This window comes from Lipotes vexillifer, unplaced genomic scaffold, assembly GCF_000442215.2.
Source record: "Lipotes vexillifer unplaced genomic scaffold, Lipotes_vexillifer_v1.1 scaffold1489, whole genome shotgun sequence".
Lineage (NCBI taxonomy): Eukaryota > Metazoa > Chordata > Mammalia > Artiodactyla > Lipotidae > Lipotes > Lipotes vexillifer.
In genome coordinates this window covers 729,950-748,289 of record NW_006776475.1, presented here as the reverse complement: position 1 = coordinate 748,289, position 18,340 = coordinate 729,950, and the positions used below count along the sequence as shown (strand labels likewise).

Below are 18,340 nucleotides of genomic sequence, written 5' to 3'. Positions count from 1 at the left end.
TTCCCTACTTTAAAATGAGGGTTTTAAAAGATGTCTGGTTAAGCAAGGCAACAAAAAACAAGATTGCCTGTCAGACTACTAAAGGGTTTTGAAATGGCAAAGCATTGATTTCCTTTCCATTTCAGAGTCCTGCATGACAAAATCTTAGCATTAAAGAATCAACAGCCTAGGGACTTCTCTGGTGGCGCAGTAGTTAAGAATCCGCCTGCCAATGCACGGGACACGGGTTCGAGCCCTGGTCCGGGAAGATCCCACATGCTGCGGAGGAACTAAGCCCGTGCGCCACAACTACTGAGCCTGTGCTCTAGAGCCTGCGAGCCACAACTACTGAGCCAGTGTGCTACAACTACTGAGCCAGTGTGCTAAAACTACTGAAGCCCGCAAGCCTAGAGCCTGTGCTACGCAACAAGAGAAGCCACTGCAACGAGAAGCCTGCGCACCGCAACGAAGAGTAGCCCCCGCTCGCCTCAAATAGAGAAAGTCCGCGCACAGCAACGAAGACCCAGCACAGCCCAAAACAAATTAAAAAACAAACAAACAAAAAGAACCAATTGTCTAATACTTTCAGTAACCTTCATGAGAGTCTGAAAATTGAGATGTAACAACAACCCACTTGAAATTTAAGCATAGAAAAAGGGTTTCTGATACTAAGTTTTTCTTTTTCTCACTGAGCACATTTGCATGGAGAAGGAGTACTATTTGGTTAAGACAATAACACAACTTCAGAAAAACTTAAGGAACAAACAAAATATGGCCTTATCGAGAAAAAATATGATCAAAATGTTCATTCTTCAACATTCAAAAGATACAAAGTTCATAGTAGCTCTTTGGTGATAACATAGAAGTCCGAAGTTCACCAAGCATATTAGAAGCATGTTTCAGAGCATCCATAAGCTTGTTTTTGTCCTACAGAAATACCAAGAGAATTGGTGAGAATGCTTAATTTAAATGAACATTTAACTTGGTTATATAAACTCTTTCGCCAAGGATCTGTTACACAGTTTTATAAGTATACAGCACCTAAAGTATTTTAATCACATAAAAATCAAGTTTAGTTTCACCCTGCCTTCTCTTTCTGAAAAGAATAAGAAACAATTCCTCACCAGGGCTGCAAAGCTTAGCAAATCTAATTTATCTAGGGCTGCAAGCTTCCTGGCAATAACTCATCTTTACAACCCCTAGCAACTCTGAAACTATAACTCCACCAATTCATATTTTACCTGCAATAAAGAAAACTGGCATACTGATCCTTTTGAAGCAAGATACTATTCTGACAATGGTTTGGTCATAGGTTAAATACTCTTCAGAGATGTCTGGAATGACTACTCCTTTAATTACGCTTTCCTCCTCACAATGTCCATGTGTCCCACTTAACACATAAAGGCAGACAATTTCTTTAGATACAGGAAACACTATTCATACACAGAAAGAGACAGAAGCAAGCAATAGCAAGCTCCATGCTCACCCATTTTCTCCATTCCAAGAGTTTTGTTTTTACAAATTGGTTTGCGAGAAAAGCAATACAGTAGATACAATTGGTTAAAAGAGCATATTACTAAGCTTTAGAAACTCTAAGACACTTTACAGAGGCAAGATATTATTGTCATCATCAACACAGCAACTTACAACTTGAAGTACTAGCCTATTTGGTTCCATTTCTTAAATTTTAATCCAGAGAATTTATAGTTTCTACACAGATAATCTCCTACCCTTTCAGAATATGAAAATATATAAATAGGTCTAATTTTTAAGGTAGTTCCTGCAAAAAATGTATCTATTCAGGACAGAAATAAAATCATTCAAGATGGGGGGGAAAGCTGAATAATTCAAGTTGAAAGCATTTAAATCCATTTGTTCAACCAATATTTATTAAGCAACGATTATATGTCAAGTACTCCTCAGTTCTGAGGTACAGAACTAATGAGGCTAGTAATTCAGGTGAGACAGGGTATGGTGATAATATAGTGATGTGTAAATAGGAGTTAGGGTCTCTTGTCCTCATGGAGCTTACATGCTGGTAGGGAAGACAGACAATCTCAAAACAAAAATATAATGGTAAGTAAATATTTCAACAGGGCTATCTGTTGAAACTGCTCCAAGCAGTGCTTGAGGGAAGTGGGACTGAAGATTAGATTTACCAGAAGCAGTAGTGCTATACAACTTTAGAGAACACTGCATATGTGTTCTTAGGAATACACAGACTGCAACTGTCCTTCTTACCAGGCATCTCTTCATCTGGAATGACTGGACCTTCACAGCCTGTATGGCTTCATCCAAGAGCTTCTCCTGCTCATCCTGAGGTGACTGCTGTGTTGTAGGCTGAAAAAATTTTTTAAAAACCTCTCATTAATGTCTCATTAGCACTCTCTTCTAGTAAATCTGTTCTTTCTATATTTCCCACCATACTTTATATTTCCAAGGCTTTCACATAAGACTCATTCCAGTTCTACATCTCAAACTAATTTATCAATTTTTGACAACTGAACAGAGAGATGTGCCATCACTGAAGTTAACAGCATAAGATTGCTGAAGGAGAAAAGTAATATGTACAGAGAATTTCTTCTTCTCAGAAACTGACTCAACATTCCTGTAGCAGGTTGGCTTCAAAGAAATATAAGGTGGTAGTTTATGGCTGCCTATGTTCTGCTAATACACTCTGAATTCAACTGGAACATAACCAATCTGTGGTGGTAAGTATAGTCTAACCCAAATCTCTAAAAGCCTCTCATCTGCATCTTAGTCTATTCTTAGGCAGACTAAGGAACTAGTTTATGAGAACACTTATCCCCTTAGGTAATATATAAGGAGGGACTAAACAGCTTAGAAATAAAATAGCTAAATTTATTGTCAGTGACCTGTAGTAGAACACCATAAAGAGTACTCTCCTCAAGAACCTACCTTATCATTTCAAATATAGAGATCTACAGTTATAATGAACGAAATACATCTATATAGTCTTCTCTTTGCCATCAGAAAAATCTGCTTGCAAGATGAATTAGATCCACCTGTCAAGCAATGTTAACCACTCCACCCCTTATGTTGTATAAACACTGTGTTACACCTCTACTACAGCAGGTATCACATTATAATTATAAATGATGGCCATTTTTACATCCTTGGGACCCAACACATTGCCTGACACATAATGGATGCTTCATAAATGTTCACTGTACGAATGAATAAGCTGGTTTTAGATTATGTTTTTAATAAAAAATGACTAAAGGATCAACAGATGAGTGGATAAACAATACACATATACACATATAAGAAATATTAGTCAATCATAAGGAGTGAAGTATTGATACATGCTACGTGAACTAACCTAGAAAACATTATGCTAATTGAAAGAAACGACACGGAAGACCACATATTGTATGACTCCACTGATATGAAATACAGGCATACCTCAGAGATATTGCACGTTCAGTTCCAGACCACAGCAATAAAGCAAATATTGCAATAAAGTGAGTCACACAAACTTTTTGGTTTCATAGCATGTACAAAAGTTATGTTTACACTGTACTGTAGTCTATTAAGTGTGCAATAGCATTATGTCTCAGTAAACAATGTATATACCTTAATTTAAAAATAACTTATTGGGGCTTCCCTGGTGGCGCAGTGGTTGAGAGTCCGCCTGCCGATGCAGGGGACACGGGTTCGTGCCCTGGTCCGGGAAGATCCCACATGCCGCGGAGCGGCTAGGCCCATGAGCCATGGCCGCTGAGCCTGCACATCCGGAGCCTGTGCTCCGCAACAGGAGAGGCCACAACAGTGAGAGGCTCACATACCAAAAACAAAAACTTATTGTTAAAAACTGCTACCCATCATCTGAGCCTTCAGTCATTCTCTTTATGCTGGTGGAGGGTCTTACATTGATGTCGATGCTGCTGACTGATCAGGGTGAAGGCTGGGGTGGTCGTGGCAACTTCTTAAAATAAGACAACAATGAAGTCTGCCTCAGCGACTGGCTCTTCCTTTCATGAGCGATTTCTCGGCAGCATGTAATGCTGTTTGATACCATTTTACCCATAGTAGAACTTCTTTCAAAATTGTAGTTCTCTCAAACCCTGCCCTGCTTTATCAACTAAGTTTATGTAATATTCTAATTCCTTTATTGTCATTTCAACAATCTTCACAGTATCTTCACCAGAAGTAGATTCCATCTCCAGAAACCACTTTTTTATTCATCCATAAGAAGCAACTCCTCATCTGTTAGTTTGATCATGAGATTACAGCAGTTCAGGCACATCTTCAGCCTCTACTTCTAATTCTAGTTTTCTTGCTATTTCCACCACATCTTCCTCCACTGAAGTCTTAAACCAATCAAGGTCATCCATGAGGATTAGAATCAACTTCCTCCAAACTCCTGTGTATGTTGATATTTTGACCTCTTCCCATGAATCACAAATATTCTTAATGGCTTTACTTTATCCAGATCCATCAAAGGAATCACTAACTATGGCAGCTATAGCCTTATGAAATATATTTCTTAAATAACAAGACTTGAAATTCAAAATAACTCCTTGATCTGTTGGCTACAGAATGGATGTTGTGTTAGCAGGCGTGAAAACAGTATTAATCTCACTGTACATCTCCGTCAGAGCTCTTGGGTGACCAGGTACATTGTCAATGAGCATTAATATTTTGGAAGGAATCCTTTATTCCTGAGCACTAGGTCTCAGCAGTGAGTTTAAAACATTAAGTAAATTATGTTGTAAACTGATGTGCTGTCATCCAAGCTTTGTTTTTCCATTTATGGGCACAGGCCCATAATTCACAAGGACACTAGGATTTTAGGAACGGTAAATGAGCATCAGCTTCAACTTAAAGCCATCAGCTGCATTAGCCCCTAACAAGAGGGTCAGCCTGTTCTTGAAGCCAGACGTTGACTTCTCCTCTCTAGCTGTGAGAGTTTTGTCTACATTGAAAATCTGTTGTTTAGTGTAGCCACCATCATTAATTGTCTTATCTAGACCTCCTGGATAACTTATTACAGCTTCTACATCACCATTTGCAGCTTCACCTTGCATTTTTATGGTACAGAAATGGCTTCTTTCCATAAACCTCATGAACCAACCTCTGCTAGCTTCAAACTTTTCTTCTGCACCTTCCTTAACCTCTCTCAGCCTTCAAAGAACTGAAGAGAGGGCCTTGCTATGGATTAGGCTTTGGCTTAAGGAAATGTGGTGGCTGGTCTGATCATCTATCCAGACCACTAAAACTTTCTGCGTTATCAACCATAAGGCTGTTGTGCCTTCTTATCCTTCATGTGTTCACTGGAGTAGGACTTTTAATTTCCTTCAAGAACGTTTCCTTTCCATTCCCAGCTTGGCTAACTGGTGCAAGAGGCTGAGCTTTTGACATGCCTTCCTCACCGAGCTTAATCATTTCTAGCTTTTGATTTACAGTGAGAACGTGCAACCATTCCTTTCACTTGAACACTTAGAGGCCATTGTAGGGCTATTAATTGGCCTAATTTCAATATTGTTGTATCTCAGGGAATAGGGAGGCTCAAGGAGAGGGAGAGTAACGGGGAACAGCCAGTCGGGGGGCAGTCAGAATACACACATTTATCAATTAAGTTTGCCCACTCGTATAGGCACAGTTTGTGTCACCCCACAACAATTACAATTGTAATATCAAAGATCACTAATCACCAGAACAAATATAATAATGAAAAAGTTTGAAACATTGCAAGAATTACCAAAATGTAACACAAAGACATGAAGTAAGCAAATGCTGTTGGAAAAATGGCGCCAAAAGACTTTCTAGCTGCAGAGTTGCCACAAACCTTCAACTTGTTAAAAAAAAAAAATGCAGTAAAGCAAAAGCACAATAAAACGAAGTAAGCTTGCATCCAGAATAGGTAAATCATCCATAGAAACAAAAAGCAGACCGGTGGTTACCAGGAGGGAGAGTGGATGAGTAACTGCTTAATGAGTACAGGGTTTCCTTTTCGGGTGATAAAAATGTTTTGAAACTAGACAGAGATGGTAGTCATACAACATTGTTAATGTACGAAATGTCACTGAATTGTTCGCTTTAAAATGGTCAGTCAATTTTATGTGAATTCTACCTTAATAAAAAAGAAAAATGACTAGAGATAGAATGCCGCTTACACAATGAACTAGGAAGATGGAAGGCAAGCACTTACTTATAAACATGAAAGTTAAATCTGGTCTGCTCCATTATCAATGACAATCAAAACAACACTTAATTTCGAGATTAACAAAAAGCACATAAAACCCACTTCTGAACTAGAATCATTCATAAAAATAGAATACTTTCTTGGTCTAATTTTGGAAAGAGGAAAAAAATTAATTGAATAATAAGCAATGCCAAGCATCTCTCTATCTTTTCCTGTGGCAAACTCTAGTAAACTGAGTTTCCCTATGACCATACTTCTTCATAAGCATAAATAAATTTCAAAGAAAAAGTTATGTATCTTTTAAACTCAACACTAATTTATACAACAGAACTATTAGTATAAAATGTTGGCAAGGAGAACATGAGCATTTAAGGATTCTGACTTCATGAAATTCACTGTTCATCACGGTCTAGCCATCTGAAAACTTCAGGAAGACCAAGCTATGGTTTGGGTTTTCTGGCTCTAAACTCTGGATGCAATAGATTTAACAATTATTAGAATCAATGGATTTCACTAGATTCAGATGGCCAACTTAGAGATAAGTAGTGATACATCAGGAAATTTTTATAATTTTTAGTGTGGTAAAACATATATAACATAAAATTTGCCATTTTAACCATTCTGAAGTGTGCGGTTCGGTAGCATTAAGCACATTTACATCGTTTTACAGCCATTGCCACCATCTATCTCCAGAACTTTTTCACCTTTCCAAAAGGAAATTCTGTGCCCATTAAACGGTAACTCCCCATCCCCCGACTTGCACTCCAGGCAACCAACACTTTACTTTTTTTCTCTAGGAGTTTGACTTCTCTCTAGAAGTTTGACCTCATATAAGTGGAATAATACAATATTGCCCTTTTGTGTCCAGCTTATTTCACTTGGCATAATATCTTCAAGGCTCATCCATGCTGTAGCATATGTCAAAATTTCCTTCTTTTTAAGGCTAAATAATACTTCATCATGTGTATATACCATTCTGTTTATCTGTTCATCTGTTGATAGATATTTGGGTTGCTTCTACCTTTTGGCTATTGTGTATAATTATATAGCAAATAAAACTGTGGTTATAAAGAGATTACAAGCAATTCAAAAATACTTGTATAGAAATGACCAGATTCAGTAATCTGTAAACTAATTGGCAACATTTTTAAATTTTGTATCAATGGGGTTTAAAATTAATAGAAACATATATATATGCAATGTAGAAAATTACAGACTTATTAGTAGGCTACAAATGAAGAGATAAAGCTATATTAATGTATTTTTACATATTACTTGTAAGACAATGTAGTTATTATACAAACGGCTATTCTATTCTACTTATTTATTTATTTGGCTTCATTGGGTCTTCATTGCTGTGTGTGGGCTTTCTCTAGTTGTGACGAGCAGGGGCTACTCTTCATTGCAGTGCACAGGATTCTCATTGCGGTGGCTTCTCTTGTTGCGGAGCATGGGCTCTACGTGCACGGGTTTCAGTAGTTGTGGCACGTGGGCTCAGTAGTTGTGCCATACGGGCTTAGCTGCTCTGCGGCATGTGGGATCTTCCCGGACCAGGGCTTGAACCCGTGTCCCCTGCATTGGCAGGCGGATTCTTCCCCACTGCACCACCAGGGAAGTCCCCAAATGGCTATTCTAAAGGAACATCTAGATGCCCTTCCTGGGAAGTGTCACATTGAGAGTAGTGTCAGGTATAACGTGAACACGCTCTCATTAAACACAAGCCAGGTAACCAATGATTCCTCACTCATGAAAGTGGTTCTCCGTTTACAAATGACTCTGTACATAGCAGCTACATGCATCAGAGAAAAATGGAAACACTACAGAGTCAAGATCAAATTAACATTTGTGATCAGGCCCATTTTAGCTGAGACTCAAGCCGAACAGCCCTCCCAAGTCTACACAGTTAAAAGGTGCAGAGAGGTGGCGCAGTGGTTAAGAAGCTGCCTGCCAATGCAGGGGACGGTTCGAGCCCTGGTCCGGGAAGATCCCACATGCCGCGGAGCAACTAAGCCCATGGGCCACAACTACTGAAGCCCGCGCGCCTAGAGCCCATGCTCTGCAACAAGAGAAGCCACGTAATGAGAAGCCCATGCACCACAACAAAGAGTAGCCCCAGCTCGCCGCAACTAGAAAAAGCCCGTGTGCAGCAATGAAGACCCAACGCAGGCAAAATTAAATAAATAAATTTATTTTTTTTAAAAAAGGTGCAGAGAAAACAAAGGTCACTATGAACATATCACTTATAAAACTATTCTCCATTCAAACAATGTGCTTTCACTTCCTCTCGTAGCAAACAAGGTTAATAAGAGTACTTACATCACCATTATGAGTAATAAGTGAAATGACACAGATAAAGCTTGAAAAGTGCTTAGCAATTAGTAATAAGCACTTCACATAAGTGTTACCATTATTATTATATCCCCCTTAGATATCAGCAATTATCTCCAACGATCCTAGAAACTTATTTGTCAATCTCTCCACTCATGCTACAGATGTAATCTAACAACGCTATGCAAAGCAACTGTAAAGTGAAAATAACCAGTCTCACAAAGATACAGAATTTCATTATGTTAATGAAAGTACTATTTTAAAAATGATGATGACACAAAACAGCAATTGAAGTAGGGAGAACTAAGGATGATGAAGGGATGGGAACGTCCAAACATGTATTTTAATACCAAAGTGTCTCCACCTTAATTTACCAATAAATTTCCCCAGGAATCCTATGATGGCACACACCATGAGCACTCACTTCTCCCAGCTTTATCTACTAGCAATACGCTTTCTTCTCCACCTGGGGAATTTCTGCTCACCTTCCTCAGAATCAAAGTTAACATGTTACTTCCTGTAGTCTTTCCCAAGCTCCTCAGGCAGAACTGTCTCTCGCTCCAGGGCCCCACAACACTGAGTTGACAGTGCTAGCAAAACGATCCTCAGACTGTATTCCATTAAGTGCCACAAGCACGTCTTCCCTGCTAGACCCTTAAGTTCTTTGAAAGCAAGGACTATGTTCCCAGTGCCCAGCACAGTCCATGACAAAGGCACACAAGATGCATGATGAATTGAACTGGATCCTAGAATTTTAGGATTGGGAAGGGCCAAAGAGGCAACATTTGTTTTCAGATGCAAAAAGGAGACTCAAAGAAGACTGAGTGACTTGCCCAAGTCACAGAGACAGTGGCTGTGACAAGACTGCTACTCAAGTTTTCTTTCCCAATAAAATTCATGAGAACAGGACTGTGTGTCTGGCTCACTGCTCCAAACTGGTTCATCAAGCACAGAATCTGGATGTATAGTAGATCCTCAAGTAACTGCTTTGATTACAAAACACTATAAATGTCAATCCATAAATGTTGAGAAACAGAGAAATCCTAGTTTAATTTTTGCACCGTTCTCATATCAATTCCCAACTAAAAATTCTGAGAAATAAGCAAAATCACCTTGTATGGCATCATATTATATGAAAGTAATATATGTCAAACATTCTGCTTTCTGGCATTAATACATTTAAAGCGACCCGTTTCCAGGCTTACAGGTTTTCAGAAGCCTGTCTGCGTAAAGTGAATAGTGAGATAAAACTGACATACTGTACACCAACATCCAAAAACATTATTCATACTGTGCAGACTATGTCAAACGCTAATAAAATGCAAGTGACAACTTGCCTTTGTGGAAACTAGACACAAGGATTCACATTTTGAGGAAGTTCAAGTTCACCAGCCAACAGCCACACCACGATTTGCTGCCAGCACGGAGAGGCGCTAAGGAGTATGCCTACTTCCAGGAAGTAAAACACTTGGATTTCATCAATGGGGAGGTCAGTAAGAGAGCCAGGACGCCCAACGAACAAGTGTTAAAGGAAACAAGCAGTCTCCTTTCCGTCTCTCAGAATTAGTAGATATCAGAGAGCATGAGTCCTTCCAGGAAATTCACGTAAGCGAGTCCCTAGAATTCTGACACACACTGCAATCGAAAGGGGCTATGAGGCCGAAGAAGGCCCGGGTACCATTAAGGCCCCTCCGGAAGGTATTTCTTGCACAAGGAAGGGATAAGAAAGCACTACCAGGCACAAAGGTGGAACTGCCAGCAAGGGAGCAGCCTCTGGGCGGATCCCAACGCCACCTCTGAGCCTCAGGCCCTCCGCACGCTCCCGTTCCAGCCAGACGCCCAGAACCGGCACTCTGGATCCCATCAAGGCGGGCGGTGGCCGACTCCACTCAAAGGGGCCGCAGGCCATCAAGGACCCCCAGGGCTAATGGGCGGAGACACCTCCTCAAAGAGTAACGGCCGCGGCCAAGCACCCCCGCCCACCCGAGCCCGGATCGCCCCGCCTGCGGCCTTCCCCGGCCTGTCGCCCACCCCGCAGGCCAAGCCGGGCTGGTATTAGCCCCGACCCGGCTGCGGGGCCCCGACTCCTCCTGCAAGGCTCCAAGGCGGTGGGAGTGAGCAGGTGCTGGGAGAAGGGTCGGCCCGGGGCCCGCGGCCCCTCAGCACTCACCATGGCGATTCCCCTAAGCCTGCAGCTAGCAGCACCCACCCCGCGCGGAGCCTCCCGCGGTCAGGTGACTCTGCAGCCCCTCCAAGCCCCGCCCCCTCTAGCTCCGCCTTCGGACCCTGCAGGCAGCTCCTAGATTGGACCTCCAAGTCTCGCGTATTTATTGGTCCTTGTCACTTCACGCTGGACTGAGGAACCTAGGCGACAGCCAATCTCTCCACAGTGTGTGGCGGGACAGTGCGGAGTAGGCGCAAATCCCTCGGCTGCAGGAAGGAGACAGCAAGAGCCTAAGACTTGAGTCTGCCTAAAAGGGAGGAATAAAAGGAATGGGAGCTGCCGGAGCACATTCACTTTCTGCCTTGGCGCGTGTACTCGCAGCGCGCACGCTCAAGAGGAAGACCAGGATTGGTTTACGGGGTAGTCGCAACTTCTTGTCCCAACCAATCCAGATGCAGCGGGGGGGTGGGTCCCGGCCCTCACTGGCTGGCGAGACGTCCGCGCGCGGGTTTCGTCGCGTTGCAGCTGTTTGCGGGTGTAGTCTTTGTCCGCGCCATGGAACCTGGTCTGATCCGGCGTTTAGCCCCGCGCCTGGGCATCGGCGAGCCGGAGGTGCTGAGGTGAGTCCGGTCGGGCGCACCCCAGCGGCCCTGCGCCCTCAGAAGGGATTTAGGCCTTACCTTAAGAAAAATCTCCCGACAGTGGGCTTCGTGAGCAGGCCGGAGGGGCGAGTGTAGACGCCCCTGGGAACAGCTAGCACTGTGGGATGCACGGTGGTGGGAAAGGGAGAGAGGCGGAGAGCTTGGGTCGTTTCCCTGAAACTTATTGAGAGTGCGTTTACGGCGGAGGCAGACAGACGGGGTAGAGACCTCATGGAGGGCAGTGTCTATGGTGGCAACGACTACGCAGGAAGCGGATGGGGTGGTGGGCGGAGCCGCTGGGGATGGAGCAGGGCGCAGCTTCTCTGCAGCCTTTAATTTAAAAGAAACTTGCGAGAAAGCCTCGGATGGGCGGTGCCATTGGCGCTGAGACCCGAGAAGGTGCCAGCCACGGGAAGATGTGCGAAGAGGGCCCAAGCAGGGACAGCAGCCTGTGCAAAACCCCGGAGATGGGAATGACTTTTGCATGATCCAGGGTTAGAAATAAAGTATTGGGGTTTCCCTGGTGGTGCAGTGGTGAAGAATCCGCCTGCCAATGCAGGGGACACAGGTCGAGCCCTGGTCCGGGAAGATCCCACATGCCGCGGAGCAGCTAAGCCTGTACACCGCAGTTACTGAGCCTGCACTCTAGAGCCCGTGAGCCACAACTACAGAGCCGGCGTGCCACAACTACTGAAGCCCGTGTGCCTAGAGCCTGTGCTCCACAACAAGAGAAGCCACCGCAATGAGAAGCCTGACCACTGCAACGAAGAGTAGCCCCCGCTCGCCGCAAGAGAAAGCCTGCGTTTAGCAACGAAGACCCAACACAGCCGATAAGTAAATAATTAAAAAAAAAAAAAAAAAAGAAAAGAAAAGAAAAAGAAAGAAAGAAAGTATTGTAGTTAAACTGGGAGGGCAGGGCTAGCCTGGGTGCCTGGACTGTCAATTAGGTGATGGAAGGGAAGGAAAGGAACACCTCCTGGACTCGTAATCATTTAGAACAGTGGTTCTCAAAGTGTGGTGCCTGGACCAGCAGTATCAGTATCTTCTTGGAACTTGGTAGAAATGCACATTTTTAGGCCCCACTATAGGCCTACTGATCAAAAACGGGCTGGGACCAGCAATCTTTTCACAAGCCCCAAGGTGACTGTCATGTACACTAAAGTTTGAGAACCACAGATTTATTTTTATTTATTTATGTATGTATGTACGTATGGCTGCGTTGGGTCTTCGTTGCTGTGCGCCGGCTTTCTCTAGTTTCGGCGAGTGGGGGCTACTCTTAGTTGCGGTGCACGGGCTTCTCATTGCAGTGGCTTCTCTTGTTGCAGAGCATGGCCTCTCGGCGCGTGGGCTCTAGAGCGCAGGCTCAGTAGCTGTGACGCAGGGCCTTAGTTGCTCCGCGGCATGTGGGATATTCCTGGACCAGATATCAGACGCGTGTACCCTGCATTGGCAGGCGGATTCTTAATCACTGCACCACCAGTGAAGTCCCAAGAACCACAGATTTAGAGGAAGCAGGAACCCTGGTCTCACTTGCCTGCCTGTGTCACAGTTCATGCTTGTTCCAGTAATGGAAGGCTGAAAGAAGGGTTGGCCTTTTGGGGAGGATTTCAGGAACTTACTTTTGCTTGAAAGTACTTGAGCACAGTGATGTCTGGAGTCAGAGTGTTTGTTCTGTTTTGTAGAACCCTGTCCTCCCCCAAAAGATGTGAGTTTCATTCCCAGCCCCAAATAAACTTGCATAGGAATTAGGGTCGGAGTGAAGTCCGCCAGGCTGAATTCATTGTTTACCAAAGTATTGGGCAAACTTCTGGGAAAGAGTTTTAGTGAATGTGTTGCTCAGGAAAGCAGAGGAGTACTTGCGACTGTCCCATGTGAAGTGTATTGGCCTGGCGGCACGAACCACAGAAACCAGCAATGCAGTCATGTGCCTGGACCTTGCAGCTTCCTGCATGAAGTGCCCCTTGGACAGGGTAAGTAGGTCCCACTGAATGTCTGAATAATCTGGTGCAACACTGAAGTTTAATCATGTTTTCATCTCTGGTTGGACTAGCCCCCATCAAAACTCCATGTTTTAGAATTTTCCTGGCTATTCTCGTATGTTATTCTAGATGAACTTTAGAATCATTTTGTAGAGTTTGAGAAAAAATATTTTTTGCAGCATTCTCTCTATTCTTTACTACCTAGTTTTCCTGAGCACCTCTTTCTTTACACAAGGCAGTCTTCCACACTGCCACTAGCATCATTCTCCTAAATCACATACTTTAAAACCCATGTATTATTTTTCTTCCAGTGTCACAGTGGTTGAGAGCCAAGCTATGGCAAGACTCACATGTTGAGACCAAACACTGGTTACTAACTCTGTGAGTCTCTAGTTTCCTCATCCATCAAATGGGGATAAAGGTATCCATTTCACTGGATAATTGTAAGGAGGAAACAATGTACTATATGTAACACTCTAAACACAGTGCCTGTCACATAGTGGTACACTGATAAAAATGGTAGCATTAAAAACACTGTTGGCTCCCCATGGGTTGGCTCCCCATTACCATCAAACTCTCCAGCCCTTCTTGAACCCTACTAACCTCAAGCTACACTATTCACTTAACAGACCATGCATCTTAATGACTGAGTTTGTAAATGCAATGCCTTTTTTTTTTAACCTGGAATGCTTTTCTAGCAAGCTCCTGTTTGTCTTAAAATGACCCTGCCTTGCTGTTACATCCTTTATTAAGCTTTCCTTTCCCAAGCAGAGTTGGAGTCCCTCAGTTGTTGATCCTCCTGTTTCTCTCCCAGTTTCCCTCTTATCTCTCTTTCACACACACTCACCCTCCCCACCTCACTCCCACTACTTCCCTCCTTTGTTTTTCCAATGAATTGCACGTTGGCACCTTTGTTAAAGCAAATAACCATATATGCATCTCCTGTGTTGTTTAATTCACAGCTTGGCTGTGGTAACACTGTGTTGTATTTTAAATTATCTGTACACATGCATGACTGCCTTTCTATAGTATGAGCTTCTTGCCAGCGGTACTTAACTTGCCTGACATGATTACTGATTTTTGACTAAATGAAGCTAAACCTTTAGGTAGAGTGACTTGCCACAGAATTAATTAATCTTGAAAAGTTGACTTATTAAACAAGTGTTAAAGGCACTAATATACAGCACTTATGATTTTTATGATTCACCTGTTTTTCCTTTCAAAGGCTTATTTAATTAAACTTTCTGGTTTGAACAAGAAGATGTATCAGAGTTGTCTTAAATCTTTTGAGTGTTTACTGGGCCTGAACTCGAATATTGGAATAAGAGACCTAGCTGTACAGTTTAGCTGTACAGAAGCAGTGAACATGGCTTCAAAGATACTGCAAAGGTATGAGGCATATAACTGAAAATCGATACTGATACATAAAGCAGAAATATCCAATGTCACGGTAATTTTCCGTCTTAAAAAATAACTAATATGCTGAAGTGACAGAATGCCTATCTTATACATTTAAATAGTTTGTAAGTTCTGATTTGCATTTTCAGTTTCTTTGAAATAATATTTTCTAACAAATAACTCTGCAAACACTGCTTTTACTTAGCTATGAGTCCAGTCTTCCACAGACACAGCAAGTGGATCTTGACTTATCCAGGCCGCTTTTCACCACTGCTGCACTACTTTCAGCATGCAAGTAAGTGTTCCTTTGAACATTCAGAAAAGTCTATAATTTATAAATAAATTTCTCGTTGCCAAAGAATACTTCTAATTTAGTTGATTTCAACTCAGAGCGTATCTTCCTAAATAACCTTAATATTTAGGCCGAGTGACCCGATTCTCAGTTTATCCCATGATGGACCTGACAACTAGGAACTAGTGTTGCCCAAAGCCCACTTGCCAAGTGACAGCCACATATATGTATATGTATGCTAAGTCATGAAACCTTTCATTAAAATAGTGCTTAGTTGTGATTTTCCAGTCACATTTTTTTAAGTACTGATTGCAACTCTTTTTCAAGTAATTTATAAAACTTTTCAATGATAAATTCTTAATTTGAATCTTTGGGGTTATCTGTGTGTATACTGAAATTTTACCCTGGAAATATTAGTAATTGTTATCTTTGTCTAAAGTTGTCTTGTTTTATCTTGCTGGAAAACTCATTAGAAAACAAATTGAAACCTATTAAAGAATAGGTTTCTTACTATTTAACCACTGATTTTGGTGTGTTTGGCTCCATTAGCTACTATTAGTGAATAGAAATAGTCCCTTTATTTCAACAAAGGTATATGTATGTGTGGAGGGAGTATGCCTGTTATGGTAGAAAGCAGTATTGACAGCCTCACTTTTGAAAGCACATTTCACTGAATAAAGAAAGGTTTGAATGGGTCTGTTATTTTAAATAAGTTTGTTTTGTATTTTTCATTAGTGGTTGTTGTGAAGCGTTATTAGGGAGGGGGTTTTTGGAGGGGAGGGTGGTTTATATTCTTGTAGTCATAAATATAAGCATCATAAGTGTTTAAAGTGAGTTAAACACTTTAAAATGCTGTAATTGTCATTTAGCAAGTTAACATCTGAGATGTATAAGAAAGAGTTCTATAAAGCATGAAGTACTATAGCATATGTCTTCTATGTGCCCCATTTGTTATGTAACAGACCCCGTGTGCATTTTAACTCTCGCAGTACAATAAATAACTAAATAAATAGCTTTAAAAGGTAAGTTTGCATGGTTGTAGCTAATGATATATGTTTGAAATAAAGGGAAAATTAAACAGTTGGGGGCTCTTCATAAAGCCTGAGTGGAAAGGAAATAAGTTGATAACTGGTTGGCCAAAGAAGATAACAATACTGATCTTAAGAACAGTAAGTTATCAAATTCTTTTGTAGGATTCTAAAGCTAAAGGTGGACAAAAATAAAATGGCAGCCACATCCGGTGTAAAAAAAGCCATGTTTGATCGACTCTGTAAACAGTTAGAGAAGATTGGGCAGCTGATCGACAGTGAGTATTCATTCCGTGTTGCAAGAACGTGTCATTTGAAAATGTAAACCTGCTGGTAAAAGTTAAGTATTTTCAAACTTGCAAACTAACTGCTGTCTGAAATATATATTCTTGTCTATCTGTAGACAAGATCGGTTTTTACTGAGAAAATTACTGTTCTTTTCTATTTTTCAAATAAAATAGCTTAATAACTAAAAAACAAAAACAAAAAAACCCAGCCCTGTGATTCCGTAAATTCATACCTAGAATATAGATTCTCTGTTCTGAAGTCTGACAGGAAAAGCCAAAGAAAAGAGAAGGGCAAGATCATTTGCCTTCTCCTTATCCTAGTATTTGGTCAATCAAGGTAGCTGGTTTTTATTTGTGATCCAAAATAAGCCCCAAAACTAAAATTGAAAATAGGAGAAAAATTAACTCTGATAATACTTTTTTTTCCCCTAAAGGAGACCCTGGAGATTCAGCTACTCCACCATGGAAGAAAAAGAAGACAGTGGTTGAACCTTCAGCAACGGGTGATTATTAACACCGGATGAACATTGAAATTAGTACAATGGGATTAGTGTACAGTGGGTTTAATGCAGTGAACAGCCCTTTGCTGCTTTAGCAGCTTGCCTTGACAAGAGTCAGATTTTATATTTGCAGCAACATGGATGGATCTAGAGATTATCATACTAAGTGAAATAAGTCAGAAAGAGAAAGACAAATACCATATGATATCAGTTGTATGTGGAATATAAAATATGACACAAATGAACTTATCTACGAAACAGAAACAGACTCACAGACATAGAGAACAGACTTGTTGCCAAGGAGGAGGGTTCGATTGGGAGTTTGGGACTATCAGGTACAAACTATTATATATACGAAGGATAAACAACAAGGTCCTACTGTAGCACAGGGAACTATATTCAGTATCCTGTGATAAACCATAATGGAAAAGAATATGAAAAAGTATACATATATGTATAACTGAATCACTTTGCTGTACACCGGAAACTAACACAACATTGTAAATCAACTATACTTCGATTAAAAAAAAAGTCAGATTTTAACTAAATCCTGGAAGTTAATCATTTGATAAGACCAGTTTTCCAAGCAGTAGTTTACAGAAGTATCATGTAATTAAGAATACATCTGAAGGCAAACTGCTTAGGTTCAAATCCTGCTTTACCACCGAGTGGCTCTGATTCTAGGAAAGTGACAATTTCTGTGAGCCTCAATTTCCTAATCTATAAAATGTGATTAATATTAGCACCCATTTCACATAATTGTGGTGAGGGTTGAATGAGATAATACAATTAAAAAGTGCTGGATTCAGGGCTTGATAAATGTTAGGTATCATCAAGATGTCTCGGAATGCTTGGAGTGTAAGGGAGAGCGAAAAGCTGATGTGTTAACTTCTGTTTCCACTTCTCATTTTGGTATCTTATTCCCTATTACCTTAATTAAGATAGACGTTTTAAAGCTTACTTCTTTCTTACTCATTTGTAAACATAAGGATTTTGAAACATTAAAAACTTTTTTTCTCTCATAGAAATAGACAATGTAGTAGAGATCCCACATAAACCGCAAAAAGATGAAGATCTGACACAGGATTATGAACAGTGGAAAAGGAAAATTTTGGAAAATGCTGCCAAAGCACAAAAGGCTACAACAGAGTGATTTCAGCTTCCGGACCACCAGTACTGCAAACCAGCAGTACATCTGCCACCTCAAGGAAGATGTGAGGGCTTTGGAAATTTGTTTGAACTTTTATAACAAGGATCCTATCCTTAACAGCAAAGAAACCAGCATTGGGGCTGAGCAGGGTGGCTCTCACATGGGCAGCAAATTCGTTAGATTAGCCACAGTGCCTGGTTGGCTCAGCCTTGGCTCCCCACAGGTCTGCTCTCTCCTACAAAATGTCATTGAAGCTATTTTGCTTTCTTGTTTTGTTTTAAGCAAAAGACAGTCTCCTGTCCTATCCAGAATATGAAATTCAAGCTGAATGGAGTCTAAAGATTTTACTTAAGTTTTTGTGTTAATCTCTTGGTTTGACTAAATATATAGTACAACCTAAGTTAATAAATATTATTTTTATATGC

The 18,340-nt window shown here is 41.3% G+C and overlaps 2 protein-coding genes across 2 annotated transcripts in view; one reads left to right on the top strand and one right to left on the bottom strand.

Moving 5' to 3' along the window:
- VPS35 (VPS35 retromer complex component) overlaps positions 1 to 10,748 on the bottom strand; it is a 34,058-nt gene extending 23,310 nt beyond the window's left edge. Inside the window, exons 1-3 of the mRNA XM_007450389.1 lie at positions 10,647 to 10,748; positions 2,221 to 2,319; positions 810 to 906 (exon numbers count right to left, since the gene is read on the bottom strand). Of these exons, the coding sequence (XP_007450451.1) occupies positions 810 to 906; positions 2,221 to 2,319; positions 10,647 to 10,649 (199 nt within the window). The 5' untranslated portion in view covers positions 10,650 to 10,748. The remainder of the gene's footprint in view (positions 1 to 809; positions 907 to 2,220; positions 2,320 to 10,646) is intronic.
- A 431-nt stretch (positions 10,749 to 11,179) lies between these two features.
- On the top strand, positions 11,180 to 18,340 carry ORC6 (origin recognition complex subunit 6). Its single transcript, XM_007450388.1, has 7 exons — positions 11,180 to 11,260; positions 13,122 to 13,251; positions 14,486 to 14,649; positions 14,864 to 14,953; positions 16,144 to 16,256; positions 16,700 to 16,768; positions 17,791 to 18,340. The coding sequence occupies exons 1-7, from the start codon at positions 11,196 to 11,198 to the stop codon at positions 17,916 to 17,918; spliced, it is 759 nt and encodes a 252-aa protein (XP_007450450.1). The 5' UTR covers positions 11,180 to 11,195; the 3' UTR covers positions 17,919 to 18,340.

What these genes read in the sequence shown, in the direction of transcription:
- ORC6 (XM_007450388.1), top strand. Translation starts at nt 11,196, where the DNA reads ATGGAACCTGGTCTGATCCGGCGTTTAGCCCCGCGCCTGGGCATCGGC. An exon ending in GGCGAGCCGGAGGTGCTGAG is followed by an intron (nt 11,261 to 13,121) that starts GTGAGTCCGGTC and finishes TGTGTTGCTCAG; the next exon opens with GAAAGCAGAGGAGTACTTGC. An exon ending in GGTTGAACCTTCAGCAACGG is followed by an intron (nt 16,769 to 17,790) that starts GTGATTATTAAC and finishes TTTCTCTCATAG; the next exon opens with AAATAGACAATGTAGTAGAG.